Here is a 23,226-nt window from a genome sequence, read left to right as displayed (position 1 = left end):
CATGATGTCAGGTGAGCAGACAGAAGTAGACACAGCACCTTCTTGATTGGTTGGTTGTTTTTTCTTTTGCTGCAACTTAGTAAAATACAGTTAGTGGTTCCAGGAGCCATTCTTGACATTAGCCTGCTGTCTGATCAAACTAGTGGTAAGGAAACCGCCCCATTCTTTGTGACCCAAAGACTCATTCATTCACTCAGGATGACCTCGGTTCCTTCTTTTACCCAGTGCTGAAGCCTTCAGAAGCTGCTTCAGCCATTGAATGGAGAGGAAGGAGGAGGCTGAAATGTAGTCTGCCTTTCCCATTTGCCATGCTTCACTTGGTTCTGCTCTCCCAAGATTCACCCCAGAATGGGTGGCTCCTTACTGACCTGAGAGATTTTCTTCTATAGGGTGGTAGCTCTAGGGTAAGCAGAAGGCTGAAGAATTACTGGAGTTCAACTGGGGATTACTGAAATTTACTGAAACTAGGTCTTCTTCTTAGACTGGCCAACTCTCCCAACCCATATTTTTGTTTAAGCCTTCCTTCCTGGTCCAGCTGGTTATTGTGTCCTGGAGGGAGACTATACTTCAAAGCCAGGTAAACCTTTCCTTTGGTGATGTACACAGTTGAGGACCTGGGACTTCCATATCTGCTTCAGTTACAAAGCTTGGTGTCTGCTTTTATTCCAAGAGAAGCTATCCAGTGGGACACTACCTGAGACTAGAAAGGTTCTTATCTTGAGCTTTAAAGACTAAGATGGCAGGCATACTTCCATTGCTGCAGCACTCTGTACATCGTCTGACAATATCACAGCCCTTCTGGAGTAAAGGGACCAGCTGAGCATCTTGATGAGGGCTCTGATTTCCCATTTTGGTGCTTTGGTGACAAAATTTCAGGGAACTCTGGAGTGCTGCTGCTGGGGCCAGTGCCTCCATGGAAGGCACTTAGTTCTCCATAACAGTATTTTTTTTTAGTAGTTCCCCTGGCTTGGCACTGAAAGCACAGCTTTTCCAAGCAGAATAAAGACCACATGATGCCATGGAAGTATTTCTCTTCCCTAAAAGTCCCTTCCTTAGAGGGAACTCCATTTGGCCTTTCTGCTTCTTTTACTCAGTATTAGGGACAAAACCATCTGAAATTACTTGTTTCCTTGATGAAGGGGTGAGCTGCCTCAATGTCTGGAGTAGCAATAGCAGCAAACTGCTTGTTTTCAGTGCTCTGTGTTGATCTCTCTGTGTTTAGGCCATCACACTCCCGCTGCTGGGGGTCCCTTCTCAGCACTAACTCCCAGCATTTGGCCCCAGGAGATCCTCGCAAGGTACACACAGGTACGGCGTGGGGCAGGGGGGGTGTTCTCTGGCTACAGAAGTAAAGGGACCTGTGAAAAGGGGGTCACCAGGAAAAGGATGCACTCTTCCTCCAGTGGTTTGGTTGTGGGCACTTGTTTGCTACTTAATCTTCATGTGTTTTGTGGCTGCACCCTGGCTCTTGCAAGAGGGTCTTACAGAGCACGAAGAAACTTGTGTGAGTTATTGCCCTGCTGTTTTGCAACTGTTGCTCCACTGTACAAATGTTGACACCCTCAGGGAGACTCTGTCACCATCAAGCTACTCTGGATGGCTTGTGCATGGCAGGAAACGCTAGCCTCAAGACTTGTCACCAGGTGGGCAGAGCAGGAAGGAAGGAAGCAGCTGTGGAATTTCATAACTTACCCACAGTGTTTGCTGGAGGCAGCTGAGCACAGTGAAGCAGATGAAAGCTTACTGCAGAGCTATGATAGACACATGCTTCTTGGGTGCTGCCCTGGCACAGTGCTTGCAAGAGACCCCACAGGAGGGGTGGATGGGCTTGCAAGGGGGGAAAGGTGTCTGTAGGCAGGAGTTTTGGATTTGCTTTGGGTGTACAGAGGTAACAGAGGACTACTGGGTATTAGAGGTGCAGTCGAGACCACTGTAGCTGGATTCCTCAGTCCATGAGGAGGGCTGCATGCCCCTCCAGATGGGAAGTTCTGATCTTGATATGATGCTGCACTCAAACCCTGCTGGAAAAGGGATTGCTTGGAGAAAAAAATCTGGGCAGGTGAGAAAGCAGGGCTTCCCAACTTTCATGGAGACGCCAAAATGGGAATTGCACACTCCCTAGCTGGGAGTTGTGGGAGGGATCAAAAGTAAAAGGGACTATAGTTGCCCAGAGGGCACGGTGTAGACGAAGTAGGATGGGGCAGTATCTACATGTCTGTGTTCTTTCTGTTTCCCCCAGAAAGAAGAATCCATTGAGCAGCCAGAGTTCCACTACGATGAATTTGGCTTCCGAGTTGATAAGGAAGGTAAAGTCAGTCCCATCTCTCCCAGTTCCATTGTGTCCCACATCCAGCCCTTCCAACTACAGCAGGGTGGTTTTGTGACCATTCTTTCCTAGGTCTCATCTTCTCACCCACCATCATCTTTCTGTGTCCTACCATTGTAACAAAGGGCTGTACATTAGATGTGATGACCTTACAGGAGTCTGGAGCATAAGATATTCAGCTGAATTGTTTCCATCCCCTTTTGCTTGTGTTTGTGGGCAAGAGGAAAGTTAAGAGGAAGTTATCACTTCCATTAGCAGCTGCATGCTGGGGAAGGGCATCTTTCCCAGTTAATAGTGGAGTGTCTGTTGTGGTCAACAGCACTGTAAGCACCAACAGCAGGCACATGAGCTGCCTCTTGAAAAACCTCACAGACAAGGTGAGTGGCAGCAATACGTGTTCTACCCATCCCAGCAGCTTGGCAAATTCTAGGAGCAATCCCACAGGCTAGTTTTTCTGCAAGATACAGAGACAGGAGAGAAAATAGGAGGAGGCATGGAGACCTGTTGCAGCTGGGCACTGAACTGCAACAGCTGGCTGCCTTTGCAGAGAGGAAGAGAGAGGAGCGGGGGATGTAGGAGTCACTTTATATGCTCTGAGTGTACATTCCAGGGCTCAGGCCACACAGTGCAAAAGCAGAAGTTGTTTCCATGTGTGCCCAGAGGCACCTTTGAGTCATAGAGGATCGTCTTTGAAGCAGTGATCTGGAGATGAGGACAGGACACAGCAATTTTCTTCAACCAGAACATTGGATAGACTTGTGCATTATAAAGTCAGCGGAAGGATGTGGACTGTATTATTGGGATGATGAAGGACAGGGTGTCTTATGTCAAACCTGTACTCGTGTTAAAGTGTCTATTTTAGAAAGCCAGCCTCGGGTTAAGGTGCTCTCATTGTGAATTTGGAAAGGTCCCTGTTAAAGCTTCTTTTTGGTGATTCAGTATCCCTCGTTACTTGTGTGAGCGTATAGCTTCTGCTTGCCACCCCTCAGGCTTGCTATGTCAGCCTGACTTTCAGATCCTCACAAAACCCAACCGGATGGTTGCTGTCAGGGTCTTGTTTAATTCCAGCCACACTATGCACTAAATCATGAGTAAGTAGAGGCTAGAGGCCTGCTGACAACTTCTTAGTTCTCAAGGCTCCAGCACCTTTTGCTTATAACCATAAAGTTTGCTGCATGAAGAAGACAGTTAGAAACAAAGTTTTGCCATTCTGTGCTCTAGCTGGAAGATGTGAATGTTTTTAATGTGTTTTCTTCAGATATCCATCCTACTTTCCCTGTGTTCGTTCCCTCTCCTGTTCCCTCTCTCATTTGTCTCTATTTTTTTCCCTTCTCTCTGCTGAGGCAGATGCTTCAGAGCCAAACTCCAGCAAGCTTCTGCGGCTCCCACTGACAGAGGAGCCACAGCAGAGGCTCAAGTGGCAGGCTCACCTGGAATTCACACACAACCATGACGTGGGCGACCTTACCTGGGACAAGATTGAGGTCACCCTACCGCATTCAGACAAGCTGCGCTCCCTGGTGCTGGCCGGCATCCCACATAGCATGAGACCGCAGGTGAGAGTGCTGCCTCTTCTGGGCAGGGTGTCCTGCCTGGTGTAAGAGTGGAGTGAGACCGCTTCCTCTTGGTTGAGAGGATGCAAGACTCTGGCTTTCTGTGGCTGTCTTAGTGACTTTTCCTATCTCTGTTCACCCTGTCGCCCCAGCTGTGGATGCGTCTGTCGGGAGCCTTGCAGAAGAAGAGGAATTCAGAGATGTCATATCGGGATATTGTGAAAAACAGCTCTAATGATGAAACCATTGCTGCCAAACAGGTAGGAGATACTGCCTGGTGTTAATGGGGCACAAGGGAACAGGGAGAAGGGCAAGATTGGCTGTCTAAGGGTGAAGAGGAAGCCTGACACCTGTAGCAGCAACAGTTGAGAGGACATGTGTGGTCAAATCCTGCTAAAGCTTAGTCCTGTTGGGCATATTTCTCCTTCATTATGTCAGAATAGCAACTGTGCAGCAGTTGTTCAGGTGCTGGCAGCTGACCCTGTCTGTCCTTGCTTATGGTTGTCTTACAGATTGAAAAGGATTTGCTCCGCACGATGCCCAGCAACGCCTGCTTCTCCAATATGAACAGCATCGGGGTGCCACGGCTGCGCAGGATCCTACGGGGACTTGCTTGGCTCTACCCAGATATTGGATACTGCCAAGGCACTGGCATGGTAACCTGCTTTCAGAGTGTCTTTGAGAGGGATCGTTTTGTCTGTGGGGGCTGTGCTGCACCAGGGCAGTGCTGCCAGACACTGCAGCCTCCAGATGAGCTGAAGGGAAATCCCTTCCACATGGAACATTTTTCTTAGAGAGAGAGGAGAGCAGAGTAGCACCTTGTGTCCAGAGATGTTGAAGAATTCAGTCCATGTGTTGGGGAGGGACAGGCATTACACTGAGAAATCACTTCAGTGGAAGACTGCAGGAGAGCTGCTGCAGAGGAAAGATGATGTTGGTCACCTAGATAGCAGTCCATCTCTCCATGGGAGGGAGTGGGGCAAGAATTTTGTTCCACTTAGAACATGCAGTACTTCTTCCTTAAATCCCAGGTGGCTGCCTCTCTGCTGCTCTTCTTGGAGGAAGAAGATGCCTTCTGGATGATGTGTGCTATCATCGAGGAATTGGTTCCTGCCTCCTACTTCAGCACCACCCTGTTGGGCGTGCAGACTGACCAGCGTGTCCTGCGGCAGCTCATCGTGCAGTACTTGCCCCGTCTGGACAAGCTGCTCCAGGAGCACGACATTGGTAAAAGCATGCCCTAGAAACAATAGCTTTTCTTGCCAGGATGGAGCACAGGCTGAAATTATTTGGTTTGTTTCACAAAGTGAGAGCAGCAGGGCTTAGGAGCAAACCTCCTAGTACTGGTCATCTTTGAGTTGGGAGGAGGGTGCTTAGGAGAATCCATCTTCACAGGTTGCCTGGCTTCCCTTGTCATGTTTCTTTCCTGTGTTTTTATTCACAGAGCTCTCCTTGATCACCTTGCACTGGTTCCTCACCTCTTTTGCTAGTGTTGTCCACATCAAGCTGCTGCTACGTATTTGGGACCTCTTCTTCTACCAGGGCTCTCTGGTGCTGTTTCAGCTCACTTTGGGCATGCTCAGTATGAAGGTAATTCCCACCTCCTCTTCCTCCTTTGTAGTACTTTGATGTTTAATTCTGAGTTTTAGGGAAAAAAAGGATTTGTATCCACTTCCAGTGTGCAGTTTGGGGATGTGCTGGGGAAGATGACATCCTGCCCATGGGGAGCTGTGAAGTTTCCAAGGCACTTCAGGATTCAGGGACTGGTTTTTCCCCTGACTACCTCATTTGTTCCCTCAATTAAAGACCATTAGCTGCCCCCATCTATTCAGTCTATATGCAAACCCAAGGGTCCATCTTACCGAAATCAAGGTATTTCTTGATTTTGCAGTAAGAGCAGAGATACAAAGCTGAGGTTGTGGTCATCTGGGAAGCTTTTGATGGCACCGTTGAACACTCCCAAAATATTAGCTAGCATTGTGCTGACTGCATTTCATTTGGCCAGCTTACATTTAACCACCTGATCTTTTTCTTTTAATGGGAAAAATGGTTTTGTGGCTCAGCTTGCTGTGTGAAGGGCAAGGGTGAGCCTGGTGGGAGCGAGGGGAAGGTGGAGCACACTGACATGGTAGGCACTCTGCCATGTGTGAGACTGAGCAGCGTCCATTCCCCTGTCCCCATGTTGTGCTCACTGTTCTGTGTCAAAATGACTGTGTCGTTGCAGGAGGATGAGCTAATCCAGTCTGAGAACTCTGCCTCAATCTTCAACACGCTCTCGGACATCCCGAGCCAGATTGACGATGCAGACGTGTTGCTGCGGGAGGCCATGCGCGTGGCTGGCTCGCTGACAGATGTGGCGGTGGAGACCCAGCGTCGGAAACACTTTGCCTACCTCATTGCTGACCAAGGGCAGCTGCTCAACTCCACCACCACTGTCAACAGTTTATCCAAAGTGAGTGCGCAGAGTCACGTTTGTCTCTGCTGCTTCCTTTTTACCGTTCTCTTCCCTGCCCCCTCCCAGCTGCTGTTTGTGAGTGAGCCGTCCTCCCCTTTGAGAGGATTTTGGCTTCAGGATGACTGTGTCATCCAGTGGAGAAAAGGTGTTGGGAAGCGAGGGGGAGAAACGCTGCCAGATCTGTCCTGGCTGATAAATCCACGGGTGAAAGGGATATTGACACCGATTGTAATTATTAATAAGAGTAATAATGAAAGTGATGCATTTTATTAATGGAAACTAAAAGAAACAACATATGCTTCTGGCAAAATTTGCTTGGATCATGCAGAGTAGAAACTGGAGCTAATCCATCAGTAAGAAACTGATACACTAAAATAACTCTAGAAGGTAGAGTCAGGAAACAGCAGCAGCCTTTCAGAAGCTGAATAAAAAAGATGAACCTGTGTGTAACCTTTGAGTACAGCTGGCAGTTGCGGAGGTAGTAGTTCCTGCTTGTCAAGCCTGTGTGGAACAGACATTCCTGAAGCTCTTGTGTGCTAATCACAAGACATTCCTGCAATTCTAAAAAGTAGTAGGCGTCCACTTAGAAATCTATATATAATTACATGTGGAACTGCTTTTGGCAACAAGCAGAATCAGAACTAAAATTATTCACTGATTCTTGACCTTCGGTTATGCTTTCATAATAGCTGAGCTATAAATTACCCACTGCACATGGAGCAGATCAAGCAGTAGAGCTGATTCATTGTGTTAGAACCAGAACAGCTCCTGTCTAAACTGCCCGCTCGCTTGCCTGCCCCTCCCAGCGGTGGCTGTCTGCACCCCTTGCCCAGTGCTGACCTGCATGGAGGGTCGCTGTGGTTTATTTCCAGCATCCTCCTAACGAGGGCACTTTGTTCTCTCTCTTCCCACTCCCTCAGGTGGTGCGACGCAGGACGCAACGCAGGAAATCTGGCATCACCTCTCTGCTTTTTGGTAAGGACAGTCCTGTGCCTTTCACTGGTGTTGATGGATATAGCAGCCTGGGACAGAGGGGGTGAGCAAAGCAGGACGACACTGGGACAGAGGGAGAGGAGGGAGCCTGATCTGAAGGGTGAGGGGGAAGAAGTGCAGTTTTTCTACTTAAGTCACTTTGATAGAATCATAGAGTCAGGTGGGAAGAGACATTTAAGATCACTGAGTCCAACCACAGCCTAGCCCTGCCTAGTGCACCTCTAGACTATGTCCTCAAGCACAACATCTACATGCCTTTCAAATACCTCCAGGGATGGTGAGGTATTTAAAAGGTTAGCTTAGAAAATGGATTTTAGGTTAGACAGTCTTTAAATGGTGACTGACAGTGAGTTGCAGCTCAGCCCAGCTAGAACAATCTTCCTGCCCTGACAGCTCAGACACATTTTCTGGCAAATCATGGGCAGGCTGCAGGCTGGGTGTTGGACTCTCCTGTTCTTCCTCTGCTCACTTCAGTGACATCTCTGAAGATCTGTGACAGGGCAGGGTGGTCCACTGTGTCACCCATCAAAATTTATAAATGCAAACATCACTGATGTTCCCCCTTATTCCAGGAGTTCAGTGTAAACACTTCAGAGTCTTAATTTTCTTTGTTTATGAGCTAAGCCAGCATACACCCAGACAGCACACAGCTGGAATAGGCTGGGCACGGGTTTGAAAGTAACCTACTTCTGTGACTCCATAACACCCCTTTCTATTGCAAGCCTTGCTGTCATCACTTTCCTTGCAACTGGTTTGCTTTCTTGAAATTGCCACATCTCACCACAGAAATTGTTTTTCTGGAGGGATACAGCACACTGAATCTACGGGGTGCAAACAGTGTTCCTGTTGTGGTTGAAGTGGCCTGAATAAATCTAAAACTGGTCTTTTCAGAGAAGAGTATTTCTGATGTTGTCTGGGAAGCTGATATGTTGTCACAGGCTTGCTGCAAGCATATAAAGTATTACATATAAAAATCATGGTAGAGGACCATGAAGCTGTAAAGTCAAGCATGCAGAAGTGAAGAAATGCAGGAAAAGTTGCTTGTGCAACCTAAACTCAGACCTCTTGTATGCAACGTTATGGTGGAGCCGGTACGGACAGAACCAGCAGGGAACTGAGCTGCCAAATGCATCTTTCTCCTGCCTCAGTCTCCTTGGCCAAGTGTGAGTAGTTTTGGGACAGTGATAGTGAGTTATACCCATGCACAAAGATAAATTTTAAGATCAAGCTTCAAAATGTATCAGTCATAGAACTGAGATGATTGATAGTGTTTTCTTTTTTCAGTGGGGCTTCTGTACAGCAACTGACATGGTTTTTAGCTAATACTATTCTTAGTAATTAAAACATTGGTTAAAATAGAGAAGTTTTCATCCTGCAGCAGATGACCCAAATGGAAAACTTCAACCCAAGTGAGGGCAAGGAAAGCTTGGATGTGATGAATTTACCTTACAGTGGGAACTGTCAGTCACCCTTCAGTGTAAAGTCATCTGGCTGTGATGGTTATTGCATAGCACCACTACATAGCCCTCAGCTGAGTGAGAATAAGAACTTACCTAGAACTTAATTCTTATTTCTTCAGGTGTAGATTTAGTGGTGACCTGGACAGTAGATGTAGAATCACAGGAGCACTGTTTGGAAGGGACCTCCAGGTCCAACCTGTCCTATTCAAAGCCAGATTCTCGCTCATGCTAGATCAGGTTGGTCAGCTGAGATTCAAGGAGTTGGACCAGATTTCTTTCAGCCTCCTCATGTGTGGCTGATCCTCCACTGGTTTCCTGTTTTGGAAATCTCCATGCAGGCCTGTCAGGTGCAGTGAGGTGAATCTGGTGGAAACCATGTTTGTTTCCTCTCTGTGGTGTAGATTCTAAGGGGTGAGAGTGTGGAACTTGCTTCCTGTATCTCCTGCTTGCGTTTGGATGGGATTGATCAGAGCACAGAGAGAGGAGCACAGTTTTCTGGCCAGAAGGGACTGAATGATGACAGAAAGAATCAATGATCTGTGTAAACGAGGGCAGCCCACGAGCTGGCTGTGGTTGAGTAGTTTCTTCTTTAGTCACATTCTGTTTTAGCAACATGAACGTTCTGGGAATCCCCACCATCTACGTGAGCTGTAGTGAGACTTCTTACGTGCTCTGTGACCTACCCCTGGCCACTGAGGAGGAGGTCTGGTTAATTTGCCTTGCTTGGGCTGGGAGTGAGTATGCCCTACAAGCTTTCTAGTCCAGAAGCAAAGTTCAGTTTTCCTTAAGCTCTGTTTCTGATTCTTTAATAACTTAATTTAGAAAATAGAAAATTATAAAAATAATTTTAAATCTTAATTTTCTGCTTCTATTGATGTTGTTAAAGTTTTGGCCCTTTTAATTAGGGTTCTTAAAGTTTAACTGTTGTTAAAGTTTAGGCCTTTTAATTTTAATTAAAAGATCCTGTTAATCACTTTTCAATAAACTCAGGCTTTTAGAGCTGCCACGTTTTATTCATATTGGTTTCTGTAATGCTGTTAGAAGATAAACAAAGTACTAATTTGTTCAAATTAGTACTAATCTTTTCAATCAAAACTCCCAGGGGAATTAGTGACCATTGAAAGATGCTTTGCTAACTTTTACTTTGTACCTGTGACCATTTTTATACACCCAAAACTTTTGATACCTGGCTCTTGGGGAGGTCAAGGTCTTCAGTAGATGGCAGCTTTCATGCCATGGCTCTGCCTGCTAGACTGACACAGTAAAATGGGCTGTCTTGGTTTTTTTCAGATCTTTTTCAAGCCTCTGTGAGGAATACAAAAATCAGTAGTTCAGTGAGAAGCTGTGTCAAGATAACTTCACTTTAAGAGAACTTTTTCAGTTCCCTAGTTAAGTGTCCCACCATTCAGCTGTCTGTATGCTGTGTAGGCACTTCTCTAAAGCAGTAGACAGTGCCTTGGTAGTCTGAGTTGTCTGAACAGATCAAAGATGGCATCTTCCAGCTCCACGTGTGGTTTGCAGCACCAGCTCCTGAAAATCTGAGATAACCAACAGCACTCTGACTGTTTATGTTATTGAAGAGATTGGCAATGAGCACCTACCCTAGCGTGGGCACTTCTGATGTCAGGCTGGTTTAATTTCTGCAGAATCAGTGATTTCTAATGTTAACAAAAACATAATTACCTTATACCTGTTGTCCTTCCCTCGCCTTCCCTCTGGCTGTGTGGGCTCCCCCAGGTGATGACGATCTGGAGGCACTGAAAGCCAAGAACATCAAGCAGACAGAGCTGGTCGCTGACCTGCGTGAGGCCATTGTCCAGGTGGCGCGGCACTTCCAGCGTGTGGATCCCAAGAACTGCAGCATTGTGAGTGGGAACAGCTCTGTCTGCACTGCTGTGTGCTCCAGGCGTGAGCGTTGAGTGGCTGCTGCGGGACAGGGCTGTCCAGTGCTCCTGGAGTGTAGGCTTCAGGAAGAGCATTCCAGGTCTAGCAAGTGGAGGATGGAGGAGGGCTCCTTGCTGGAGGAGGGCTGTGCTGGGAGGTTGTCCGCCTGTTAGGAGCAGGAAGAGGGTTGGGAAAAGGGGCACACAAGATTTGGCAGATGAGTTGGGAGTCATCTGTTGCTTTATGTGCCTTTGATCTTCATCCACGTGCGTGCTAGGATCTGACCCCAGACTACAGCATGGAGAGCCACCAGCGGGACCACGAGAACTACGTGGCCTGTTCACGCAACCGACGACGGCGAGCCAAGGCGCTGCTGGACTTCGAGCGCCACGATGACGACGAGCTGGGCTTCCGCAAGAATGACATCATCACGGTGCGTCAGCCTGTGAGACAGGGACCAGGCCGAGACCATGCAGACCCAACTTACTTGGGATGCTGCGCTGCCTCTATTGCAGGGAAAGAAGGGAGGAGATCAGCTCAGAGCTCAGTTAGGAGTCTAAGGGAAGCAGCTGGTGCTTCTGGGGGCTGCGTGGGGATGAGGCGGTATGTTCTGTGTGTGCTGTCTTGTGGGTCATTCTCAACGCAGCCACCAAATCCCTGTCCTGGCTGCCGTACAGCTGAGCAAAAGGTTGATTTGGTCCAGCCTGGGTGCTGGTTTAAGACTGCACACTAAGCTCTGGTAAGACTGCAAAAGCATCCATTGCTGGTAAGACTGCTAAGGGCGTCCCGTTTGAAGTTGGGGTAAACAGGGGTAATGTGTTTGCAGTAGTGTTTTGCCCTTGAGGGCTCGGGGCCACGTGAGAAGTGAACATTGGCAAAACAGTTGAGAAGGAAGAAGTTCCTCATGATCACACTGCATTCTTCAGCCAGTGTTTTCCACTCCCTGTTTTTCAGATCATTTCCCAGAAGGATGAGCACTGTTGGGTGGGAGAGCTGAATGGACTGAGAGGTGAGAGCAGGATGGGTTGCACTGGGGAGAGTGAGCCTGGATGTGGAACATCCATTTATCCACAGCAACTGCTCTGGCATGTTTGCAGCAGGGGCTTTCTGGTTACCTGCCAAGGACAAGAGAAATGTTAAAGCAGGGTTTGAGAGCAGTGGTGCAGCCATCTGGTTACTTCTTACAAACAGCAAGTTTAGGCTCTGTCCTCCTGGCACAGAGTGGTTGGGTGCATGTCATCTCTGCTGTTCGTGGGCAGTGTCCTGAAATTGGCTTCCTCTTGCAGTTGCCTTTTAATTCTTGTGATTTTTGAGGCTGCTCGCTTCCTTCTTTGGGGTTGGACCCTATGAACTCTGATTTAGTCTCAGCTTCCATGGAGCTTTGGCCTTGTCTGTTAGAGGTTTCTCAGTGTCAGTGTCAGGCTCACCTCTCTGTCCACTCTTTGTAGGTTGGTTTCCTGCAAAATTTGTGGAGATCTTGGATGAGCGGAGCAAAGAGGTGAGTAAAAAAATGGCACAATTAAACCAAACAAACTAAAAAGAGTCATGTGAAATGTAACTGAAAAAACATAGGTGAAAAGAGCTATAAATATATGTATTTCCCATCTTGAGTCTGTCTGCTCTCTCTGGCTATGTGATCAGGCAGTTTATTTTCCTAATCCTGTTTGCTCAACTTCCTGATGCTGACCCAGTGGAGAATGAGTGCCCCAGAGGTCTGCAAGGGGTGGCTGAGTGGGGTGCCTGGGCTTGCAAGGACCCCAGAGCTGAGCTTCGGGAAAGCTGGAAAAGCCATGGGCAGGGGCACAGCAGCATCCTTTGGGCAGCATTTCTGCCTGTGCTCTCCTCCTCCTTTGAGGCTGTGCCTGTGGATCCTGCTCACGCTTTGCAGTCACCCCAGTGGACTCCTGAGCAGCTGTGCCCAAAGGAGCACTCTGTCCCAGTTTGTCTTGCAGCCAGCAGCAGTGAGATGCCACATATCTAGTGCAGGTACCTCAATATGGCCCCAGGCTGGAGTAACAGATAGGAGACAAGTGTCACCAGCCGTTGGCCTAGGCAATAGTAGAGAAGACCTTGTTATCCCACTCCCCCTCAGTGTTTGGTGAGTGAGAAAGGGGTCAAAACCTGACCTGAGACCCCCAAGAGAAGCCCCTAGGAGATGTGACTGTTGACATCTCATTTGCTTCATCACCCCCTTCTCAGGGCTGGTTCGTTAGGTGTAGATCAGTTCTCTGTGTAAACACACCTGGTGCTACTGAGCAGTTCTCCCATCTGTGGAAAGAGGGAGGATCCTAACTTTGGCATATTACTGTTCAGTGTGTCAGGGGGATACACTGGAGTGATGTCCCCCCTGATCAGGGAATTCCCATCTATCCCCATTTGTGTTGACTTTTAGCAGCTTACAGAGTCCCAGAGACCCCCGGTGTAAGTCCCTCTCTGTTAGCTCAGCCAGCAGCACACCAGAAGGCAGCAGTTCCTATGTGTTGGCAGGGTGGTGCTGGGGTCACCTGTTTGGTGTCTGGGCAGGACCCAAGGTCCTGGTGAAGGTCCTGGTATTCCAGTAAGTCCCAGAGGAGGAGCACTGGATGTGGTCCCTTATGCAGGAGCCAGCAAGAGCATAAGGGATTAAGGGAGGGGAGCGGGTAGGCATCTGGGAGGGGAAGAGGTGTGTGCAGAGAAACTGTAGGTGAGCGGGTGTGGGGCCACCTCCATGCTCTGCCCCCTCACTAGGATGCTGAGGGCTGGCTCTTCATGTTCCTCAGTATTCCATCGCTGGAGATGACTCAGTCACAGAAGGGGTGACAGACTTGGTGCGAGGGACACTGTGTCCAGCCTTGAAGTCCATATTTGAACATGGATTGAAGAAGCCATCTCTGCTGGGGGGGCCCTGCCACCCCTGGTTGTTCATTGAAGAGGTGAGATGTCTTGGTTCTCTCACAGGGCAGGGTGAGGGGGCTGTAAGGTGGCGTGTCCTCTGACTGTCCCTCTGTCCTGTTAGGCTGCGAGCCGAGAAGTGGAACGGGACTTCGACTCTGTGTATTCTCGCCTTGTGCTCTGCAAGACTTACAGGTGAGGCCACCTTATCCGTACCATGTCTGTGCCCCACACCTGCACGTTCATCAAGCTGCTGCTGCTTCCCACCTTGGGAAGGGTCATGGTCTCCCATCCTCCTGTGGGTGTGGTGTCAGCAGGCTGCTGTGCCTGTGCTGACTCTGGGCTGGCGGTGGCTCTTGCCCCCTTGTCCAGGCTCCTGTGTTTGCTTCTGGGTCTGTATCTTGCGCCCTCACGGCTGCAGGATCACCTGTGGGCCCAGCGGTAGCCGGAGAACTGTTGGGGTACAGAGGAGGAAGGGCCTGCATGTGCCCAGGGTGGCTCTGGAGCTGGCTAGTTCTCTGCTGTGATCTTTGCAGGCTTGATGAAGACAGCAAAGTCCTCACTCTGGAGGAACTGCTTTACCGGGTGAGTGGTTGCCCCCAACCCAGCCAGAGCCCAGCTCCTTATGTGGGGAAGCTTCCCATGGAGGCCAGTGGACGGTGATGCCCATCTCTAGGGAGATGCTCGAGAGTCTCCCAGCCCTTCCTTAACGGGAGGGAGTAGATACGCCAGGTGCTGGGGGAAAGGCAGAAAGCAAAGCCATCGGGAAGGCTCAGCCCCTCTGGTGCTAGCAAGTGGCACTGGGGGAGGGTGGGGGGCCCTGGGCAGGGCAGCCTTTGGCTGTGCTGCTGAAACGGCTGCCCAGGCTAAGCAGGAACAGCAGTAACCAGGTCTTCCCCCTCTGCAGGCAGTTCAGGCTGTGAACATGACACACGATGCTGCGCATGCACAGATGGATGTGAAGCTTCGTTCCCTCATCTGTGTTGGTCTCAAGTGAGTAATCTAGACCTGATACCCTGGACTTGTGGGTGCAAGGAGCTTGGGAGGGGGTAGAGTGGGCCCAAGGGCAGCAGCTGTTTCAATTTACCTTAGGCCACAGGGTCCTTTTCCCCACTTCAGTGCAGCCACAGAGTGGGACCCACTCCTTTCTTGTTCATCACGCCAGCCTGGCTCCAGGCTGGAAGAAGTAACTCTTCCTGCATGGAGTGGCTCACACAAGTTTACTGGGTTATCCTGTTCCCACCAGGACTGCGGGATGGGGTCAAGGCTTGGGCTGAAAACAGTCCCAAAGGCATGGGGCTTATTTCCCTGCCTTCAGCTGGGTAACCTGCCTCTACTACATTGCTGCAGCGAGCAGGTGCTGCATTTGTGGCTGGAGGTGCTGTGCTCAAGCCTGCAAACTGTGGAGAAGTGGTTCCATCCCTGGTCGTTCCTGCGCAGTCCCGGATGGGTGCAGATCAAATGTGAGCTGAGGTGAGTGTGCCCGTGGGCCTCGCCAGGGTCTGGAATGGGTTTCCTCCCCCTCTTGCAGGCCCTGGCCTTCGCTGTGGCTGGCTTTGGGCGCTCTCCAGTGAGCAGCAGAAGGCTGCCTGGAGATTTCCTTCTGCGTGCTGAGGCAGCAGTGACTGTCTAGACAGTTTAATGCGGTGCAGTGCCTGCCTGATCCCAGAGCAGAGCTTGGCTTCTGGGGAGCTGTGGTGACAAGCAGGCAGCCGCTGCCTGCCAGCAGTCTCCTGCTCTGCACTGCACCTATCCTGATGCAGAGACTGCCGCCTTCGCTCCCTGCTCTCCAGGTCAGCCAGCCACCACGAGTCCAGAGAGCAGGGAACATGCTGGCAGGACAGTCTGTCACTGGCCAGGAGGGTGTCGGTTACTGTCTCATTCCCAATGGAGCAAGGGAGCAGTGTCAGGGCTGAAGGCAGCTGAGCTCACACAGAGCTCATCACATGGAGCCCAGGGCACACATCCGTGCTCTGAGCTTCTGGCCCTCCTGTGCTCTGCAACATCGCAGCCAGTCCCAGGGCAATGTAGATCAACCACCACCACTCCAGCCCTGTTGATGCTTCTGTCCGTGTCACCCGGTTGCCTCTGGCTCCTGTGGGAGCATCTAGCAGGGAGCAAGCCTGTGTACACACTTTGCCCTGTTCTCCTTGTCCAGCTGCTGGGGGGGAGGGAGTCCCCTCTGCCTCTGCGCTGTGCTGGCCTGTGGCTGCTTTCATGCAGCACAGGGGTTGTGCTAGTTCAGCGCAGCTGAGTGAGTGGGACTGGTTCATGGCTGGGCCCCCGTTTGTGTGGAGCAGAGGTGGAGGCTTATGTCACATCTCTCCCAGCCAGCTTCCTGTGGGCTCAGGCTCCCTCACTGCTGCAGGAGTTGGAGGAGACCCCCCCTGCGGGAGTTTCCTCTGAGCCCTTGTTGCCAGGAGAGCAGAGCTCTGCATCCCTGTCCTGGGCACAGGGCTGAGGCAGTGCCTGCAGCCCCTGCTTAGAGCAGGGTCCAGCGGGGGACCTCTGCTAATTCTGGGAGCCAGGGGGGTGTGCAGAAACTCTGAGGGGCTACTGGCAGGGGTCTGTTTTCAGGAGAGGAACGTGCAGCCCCTCGCTGCCAGGGGCAGCAGTCCTCAGCCACGTGTGCCCGCAGCTGTGCAGTCCCGGGCTGCCCGCACCTCCTGCACTGCTGGGTCAGGCTCTGTAGGGGTTGCACTTGAGTCACATCACATCTTCGAGCTTCTCTCCAGGCTAGGCCTGGCAGGATGTGAAGCCCTGAGAGGAGGGGGAGGAACGGGATGAATGGCTGGTGCTGCCCTTTCAACACCAACCGCATTTCATCCTCGCAAGCGTGGCGGGCTGCCTGGGCGAGCGAGGAGCCAGCGCCACTGTGGAGTGGCAGCTGTGGGCACAGGCCGGAAGTGTGACGTGGGAGGGAGTGGGGGTGTGGGGTTGGGGGTGTGTTACCATCTCTCTCTTCCATTGTAGAGTCCTCTGCAAATTTGCCTTCAGCCTCTCTCAGGACTGGGAGCTGCCAATAAAGAGGGAGGTGAGTAGTTGGCATCTCTTCTCCCCACCAACTACAGGCTTCACTTACCACTTCTGTCTCCCGGCTTCGTGCTCCAGCCCATCCTGTCTCTTCTTGAGCTGGCACCAGGGGCTGTGGATGGAGCTGCTTTCCCTGCCGGGGCAGGCTGTGCACAGGACCTGTGTGGCAGCGCTGGCAGAGAGGGCTGCCTGTCCCTGCCAGCGAGGGCAGAGGGAAATGGCAGGCCCCTCCCTTCCCTGGTGCTCTCCAAACCGCAGGGCCTCTCCCTGCTCAGCTGTGCGGAGGTGGGAAGCGCCGGGGGCTGCTCTGTCTGGGTGACGGAGATGTCAGCGCGCTGGGGCTCTGCCCGCAGACACAAGCTCCTCTTTTCTGGCTGAGGTGTACTGACCTGGGTCTCTGTGTCGTCCTGCAGGAAAAGGAGAAGAAGCCGCTGAAGGAAGGGGTGCAGGACATGCTTGTGAAGCACCATCTCTTCAGCTGGGACATAGATGGGTGACCCCCACCCTGCCCCATCCTGGGGAACTTTCTCAATGGCGCACACTCCTCTCCCCCACCCCCATCGTGTCTCACCCCCTGCCCTCCCCCACCCCACCCACTTCTATCTGTGACAAAGTCCCCCTCGGGGGGGCTAGCAGGCCACCTGGGATGGATGGCAGCAGCGCCAAGAGGCCGAGCTGCAGACCTGAGGGAGGTGATGGTCAAGGGTGATGCTGCAAAGGGACAAGTGTGTTCTGGCCACGAAAACAAGTGCCCCTCCCCGTCCCCTCCCCCCAGCCTTCCCCATCTCTGCTGTCCCCATCTTCTGCTTGTCTCAGCCCTGCCTCCCCAGCAGTGCCTGGGGGAGCAGTCTGGCCCCACCACCCATCCCGTGCTGCCACACAAGACAGCATCTGCGTGGGTGGGTGGGTGACCACGTCTGCTGCTGTAGCTGTGAGGAAGACAGCCCTTGGGGGTGGCTTTGATCCATGAAAGCTGGTGCCATTGGCAGGTGTCGCTGCAGGTGCAGGTGGCATCAAGCTGGTGAGAGACTCGGAGCAGGGATAGCACATCCCCCTGTGCCAGCCAAGGGCTCATTTGCTGGGGAGAGGGGTGGCAAAACCTGAAGCACTTGGACAAGTTCCTCTGACCTGGCGCTGGGGCAACCAGCATCAGTCTCATCCCACCTCCCTGGCACTGGTGTGTGGGGTGTTGACAAGAGGTGCCCAACTGCACCGGCCCGGTACTGCTGTAACAGCCTTAGGGGATGGGCCTTGTCTCCTCTGGGAGCAGACAAAAACCACTCTCCCCTAAACAGGTGTTTCATGCTGTCGTTTTAGTCTCTAGATGATTTTTACTGTTAACCAAAAAGCTGTAAATTAACTCCAGGAAGGTGTATATTTTGGCACTGTTGTAGCTCAGGACGGGGTTCAGGCTGGAGCTGGCTCAGGGAGACTAACTCGTCCTCCTCGCCCTGCGGAGGCAGCGGGGACGCAGGTTGGGAGTGGAGAATTGCTGCTTTGTGGTGGTGGCTCTGGATATGGAGTCTGTGACTTTCTACTGAAAGCGCTTGTCTGTGAGCACAAACTACTCGTGAAATGACACTAGATTCTTTCCTTTATTCGGTGGGTTTGTAAATAAACTGCATACTGGGAGTGCTGGGCTTTGGCTTTGTTTTTTGACAGGACAGGGAGCGGCTGGGGCAGGAGCAATTGTGTCTCCACAGTGGAGACCCTGAAAAGCAAGAAGTGACCAGAACTCGGAGGGTGTAGGAGCTGTGCAGGAGGAGGGCCCTTAGTGAAGGGAAAGGGGCTGGTGGAAAGCAGGGCCAGGCGGTGGCAGGCAGCAGCCTGGTCTGTACATCAAGGAGCTGCTGCAGAAACAAGCAGGTGGAATCTCTGCTGCAGAGTAGGGCAGCAGCAGGGCCCAGACCACAGAACTGTTTGGAAGCCCAGGCTTGTGGGAGGGTGGGAATTGCAGGTATTTACTCATGTGAAAGTGAGTTTTCAGTCACAGCAATTCCAGTTTGGCACCTGGCCAAGGAAGGGTGCCATGTCCCCTTGCTGCCAGAGCAGCTGGGGTCCAGACCAGGCTGCTGGGCTAGGGGAGGCTTCTCCTACCATAAGGCCTACCTCTGGTTGCAGGGACTCTCCCTGCAGCTGAGAAGGGATGAGGCACCACCTGGCCAGCTTCTTGTTTTTCTGGTTTGAGAAAGACCCGGGGAGCTCACCCCTCCTTAGCTGGACCAGGCGGCGGGGCCCGAAGCCCTCCCCCCAGCAGCGCAGAGAAGCCTTTGAGCCATGTGGCTGTTTGGAATTTTTTTAATAAAATGGATTTTTTTTTTTTTCAAATATTTGTAACTGAAAAAATAATTCAATTTAAAGATCCATTCTCTCCCCACTTAACTCGTCACTTTTATCCTTTTCCAGTTGAATACTCGCTCTGGATCCGATGCCCAACACCATCCATCTCAGAGGGCGCCGATCGCCCCTCAGCGCTGGCTGCGCAGTGAGAGGCAGGGAGAGTGCGGGGTAGTCAATACACGTTACAAACAAGTAGTGGTTACAGCAGAAAGATTCAGGATTACATTCAAGGTAGAGGCAGAACATCAGACTTTGTTTTTTCCCAACGGGTGCAAAAAATGTACGTCCAGGGGAAATACCTCTTCGACAAAGAACTATTGAACTATTATTCAAACAAATAATAGTAAGAAAGCAGAGAATGGGGCTAGCCTGGTCTGGGCACTGCTGGGGAAAAGGCTTTCTAGCGTCTCCGGGGCTGAGGCACCATCTTCCCTCTGCCCCAGGCACAGGGTTAGCGCTCACTTTCCTGGCAGAAGCCCCCTGGGCGGAGGGGCAAGACTTTGGGTAAATCCTACAAAGGTTCACAACTGGTAGTGGCTGGGTAGAGGTGGAAGGGAGCAGCTGTGGGCTCAGCCTTTCACCATCACCCCTGGGGCCGGGCTACATCTGTAACTGACAGTGGCAGCTCTCTGCCACCAACGCGGAGGTGCCTGGCCCAGTGGGAGGAACCGGGGCTGGGCCAGGCCAGGGCTGCAGGTGGAGTGCTCCCACCTTCCTCTCAAAGCTCACAGCACCGCACTAATGCCATTGGTTATGTACTGGTTCCAGCTTTGTAAATATTTGTACAAAAGAAATCACACAGCTGTGGCTGTGGGGCTACTGCTCATTGTGGGCTAAAAGCAGTGGAGTTTGACAAACAGGCAGCCTCACTTTTTCCCCCTTCACATCTGAAATATCCTCCCACCCCAGTACTTTCCTTCTAAGAAACCATTTTGTGTCCTCTGCCCACCTGGTGCCCTGAGGGGGCTGGTGGGAGATCTGTGACATGATTGCTAATGCACTCACTGCCCCCACTGAACTCCAGGAGGGGAGGGAGGGCTCGGCCAGGGGAAAAGTGGGTGTCCACCAACCCCAGTTATTCTGATTTTTAGGACATGACACTGTAGCTTGGGCAACAGAGAGGAGGAGGAGTTACCCTTACAAGTGCTGGAGAGAGAAGGGGCAGAAAGGAAGGAAGCTGCCAGCAGGCTCCCTCTGCAAATGATTAAAGACGTGGCTCCCCATGCAGTTAACAAGCCAAGTGGGCTCAGGAAAGCAGGAGTTTCTCCCAGCTGCACAACAGGCATGACCAGACCTGGGCTGGCTGACAGCATCATGCAGGGCTGGCGTTCACCTGTCCTGTGTGGAGCAGGGGTACCCGCAGCCCTGCAGCAAGGCCTCCCCTGAGAACAGCACTGGTTACCAAAGTGGCAGGAGAGCAACATGTGCCCACAGACACATACCCCTCCCCAGCAGGCAGCACTGCAGCCCGGTGCAGGGGAAGGTGAGGACAGCATTTTGGAGGAGATAGGCAAGGGGATGGCAGGTTACACATCCACTGCCTGCGCAGAGGCAGCACCTTTAATTCACATGATGTCGAAATCTGCTGCCGCCAGCCTGGCCCTTGTGACAGCCCTTCCCCACCCTGCACAGGGTCCCAGCAGGGAGAGCTGTGTGGCACGGCGGGCACAGTGAGGCGATGGCTCACCTGGTAAATACGGCAGCGAGCAACGAGTAACAAACACAGGAACTGAAAAGTAACAGGAGTAACAGCACGAGCCCACCACGAGCCTGGGTTTCTGACACAAAGCCCTGCATAAGTAATAGCATCATCATCACTTTGGGGGCTTGGGGTACCCCTCTACCCCCCTCCCCTAACCAGTCAGCAGTCACTCTGTAGCACCAGCTTGGGGCCCTACATGGCGGCAGAGGCTGGACACAGGGCAGCAGCTCCCAGGCCCCAGCCTTTTTCTTTTGCCTTTTACTGTGGGGCTGGAGGGAAGGAAGAGCAGATGCCACCCGCCCAGTACTTGCTTTCAGGCTCCCACTGGTCCCCAAAAAGGGGACAGCCACACTACTGAGCTGGGCCGTCTGCTGTGCCACAGAGCAGCTCACCCACAGCCCCTTCTCGGGCCGTGGGGTCTGATGGCTCCAGCTGCTCCCGTCCACTGCGGCACCTGCTGCAGGGCAGTGACAGCACAGCTGAAGGCAGGAGAGATTGCACAAGGCCCCAGTGATATGTTGCTCATTGCCAGCCATGCCCCTCACACCCTCCCCAGGACACACAGACACTTTCTTGTCCCTAAACCCCACCACAGGCTGCCTTGCTCACCTGGGGCTGTCCCAAGTGCCGTGGAAGCTGGGGTGGGATCGAGGTGTGCCTGAGGCCTGGCCTCCAGGCACAGCCAGAGGTCTGGGGCAGCGAAGGACAGATTATTTTAACATATAAGGACCTGGATTTTAGCACCTTAAGGATCTGTTTTGCAGCCCAAAGCAAGTGAAGCAAACAGGCAAGCCTCTGCCAAGCTCAGCACTATTTGGGAAACCAGCTTAGATGTTACCAGGTTGGTGGGGAACCTCTAGATCCCTTTGGCTACATTTGGAAAAGATGCCTGCTCTGCCCAGCTCCTCAGCCCTGCGGCAGATCAGACCCTCCCAACAGGCATCAGGTGGTGCTGAGGGCAGCCGTTGCAGGCCCTCAGCCAGCACTCCTGCCTCTGTGTCCTGCTCCAGAAGTAGAAGCCCCTTCTGCAACCGTTAAACTGACCGTGCTGAGGCAGCACAGCCCCCTCCACCCCCGTAATCTGGCAATTGCAACAAGGTGAGGGGTGCTGCTGCTGGGAACGGGTTGGGCCCAGGCATGCTATGTCCCACCTCGAGGTGTGAGGAAACTCTTTCTTGTCTGGCAGTGGTGTGTCCCGTGCGCTGCCTTCACGGTTCCTGCCTGGAGAAAGAGGGGCCGCCAGCTCCCTTTTCACTGGAGCTGGGGCAGGCTGTGCTCTTCTTGCCCCCAGCAGCCATTCTCCCTGCCCTGGCCCGCTGCCCAGGCAGCAGTGACTTGAGCAGCGGGTCGGCCCTTGCCACCACTGCCAGTTTCGTGCAGAAAGGACACTGTTGGGGGAGGAGTACAAATACTAGGAGCTCATTTCTTTTCTTTTTGTTATTTTGGTTGACTGGCCTCTTCCCCCTGCATGCCTGCGCCCTCCCACTCCCATTCCCTTCAGTCTCTGCTCACAGAGTTACAAGCAAGAATCCCAGTGCAGCTGCAGATCGTGTCCATCAAGGAAGTCTGTGGAAAAGAGGCTGGGAGCTGCAGTGCTAAGGGGAGCCAGGCTCATGACAGGCCCCCCCGGCAGCTCTAGCCAGTCCATGCTGTCCAAGTTAGCCTCAGCCAGATCCAGGGCTATGCCCCCAGACGGCTCATGAGCAAAGTGCAATTCCGAGGTGTCCATAGGTGAAGGTGGGTGGTCCAGGATGGCCGAGCTGCTCAGCATCTCACTGTGGAGGTCATCAATCAGGGACAGGGGCTCTGGCCCATCGTGGCCTGCCGTCAGCAGTGGGAGGCCGGTGCTGCTCTCCAGGAAGTCCTCCAGCCGGCCCACGGGCACCGGCTGCCCCAGGGACACCGGCACCGCCAGCTCTGAGGAATGGTGGCTGCTGGGCGGTGAGGGGCAGGCTGGGGCCACAGGTGGTTCTTTCCCAGCTGGGGACGACTGATCCTTGAAGTCAGCAGAAATCTCTGTACAGGGAATGAACAGGCAGGCCACAGTGAGGAACAGCTTGGCTGAACACCAGAAAGACCCTTCCCACCCACTGGGGCAAAAGGGACCCCCCCAGACTGAGCCATCACTGACCACTAACTGGGATAAGGAAACTCCTCCTGTGCTTGGCTTGCTACGGGGAGTTTTCAGCCTGCCTCTGGGGAATTCAAGCCGTCCAGTTTGCAGAAAAGTTGTGTCCAGATCTGATGCAGCAGAGCCACCAAGAAGCTTCGTACCATACTATCGCCTGTCTGCCATTTCCCGTGGTGCCTTAATACTGCCAGTGCCTTTAGCACGTAGGAGCAAAGACCTGGGCCATGACAGACTCTCTCCTCAGTGCTCTATAATCCCCAGGCTCAAACCTGAAGACTATGAGGAATGCTGGTTGTGCCTCCTTACCTCCACTTTCGATGAGAATGTCAAACAGGTCGTCCATCTGCTGGCTGGAACAGCCGTTCTCCTGGGGAGAGAGTGCAGGATTAGCTTCCTACTTACCAGGGGAGCTGCCACTTCCAGCAGCGCCCTTGGCTGCTGGCTCTCCTCCCTCACCCCAGGGATGGGGCTGTTATCT

At 52.3% G+C, this 23,226-nt stretch overlaps 2 protein-coding genes across 3 annotated transcripts in view; one reads left to right on the top strand and one right to left on the bottom strand.

The window, feature by feature from the left end:
- Nucleotide 1: 1 nt before the first annotated feature.
- On the top strand, nt 2-18,200 carry SGSM3 (small G protein signaling modulator 3; the record flags this gene model as incomplete). The annotated part of the gene is made up of 21 exons (XM_084279464.1): nt 2-11; nt 1,223-1,308; nt 2,240-2,306; nt 3,674-3,882; nt 4,032-4,139; nt 4,392-4,535; nt 4,911-5,106; nt 5,324-5,469; nt 6,104-6,331; nt 7,255-7,309; nt 10,525-10,652; nt 10,949-11,104; nt 11,626-11,680; nt 12,120-12,169; nt 13,431-13,583; nt 13,667-13,737; nt 14,079-14,127; nt 14,450-14,535; nt 14,893-15,015; nt 16,516-16,576; nt 16,989-18,200. 21 exons carry the CDS (start codon nt 2-4, stop codon nt 17,070-17,072), a joined length of 2,265 nt encoding a protein of 754 aa, XP_084135590.1. The 3' UTR covers nt 17,073-18,200.
- Nucleotides 18,201-18,862: 662 nt separating this feature from the next.
- MRTFA (myocardin related transcription factor A) overlaps nt 18,863-23,226 on the bottom strand; it is a 79,496-nt gene continuing 75,132 nt past the window's right edge. For both annotated transcript variants that reach the window (XM_084279414.1, XM_084279413.1), the window contains exons 13-14: nt 23,055-23,115; nt 18,863-22,633 (exon numbers count right to left, since the gene is read on the bottom strand). In XM_084279414.1, coding sequence (XP_084135540.1) covers nt 22,134-22,633; nt 23,055-23,115 — 561 coding nt within the window. In that variant the 3' untranslated portion in view covers nt 18,863-22,133. The remainder of the gene's footprint in view (nt 22,634-23,054; nt 23,116-23,226) is intronic.

The sequence above is a fragment of the Gallinula chloropus genome (genome assembly GCF_964237585.1).
Source record: "Gallinula chloropus genome assembly, chromosome: 1".
Lineage (NCBI taxonomy): Eukaryota > Metazoa > Chordata > Aves > Gruiformes > Rallidae > Gallinula > Gallinula chloropus.
Note: the sequence above shows the minus strand (reverse complement) of the source record. Positions and strands in the feature narration are given on the sequence as shown.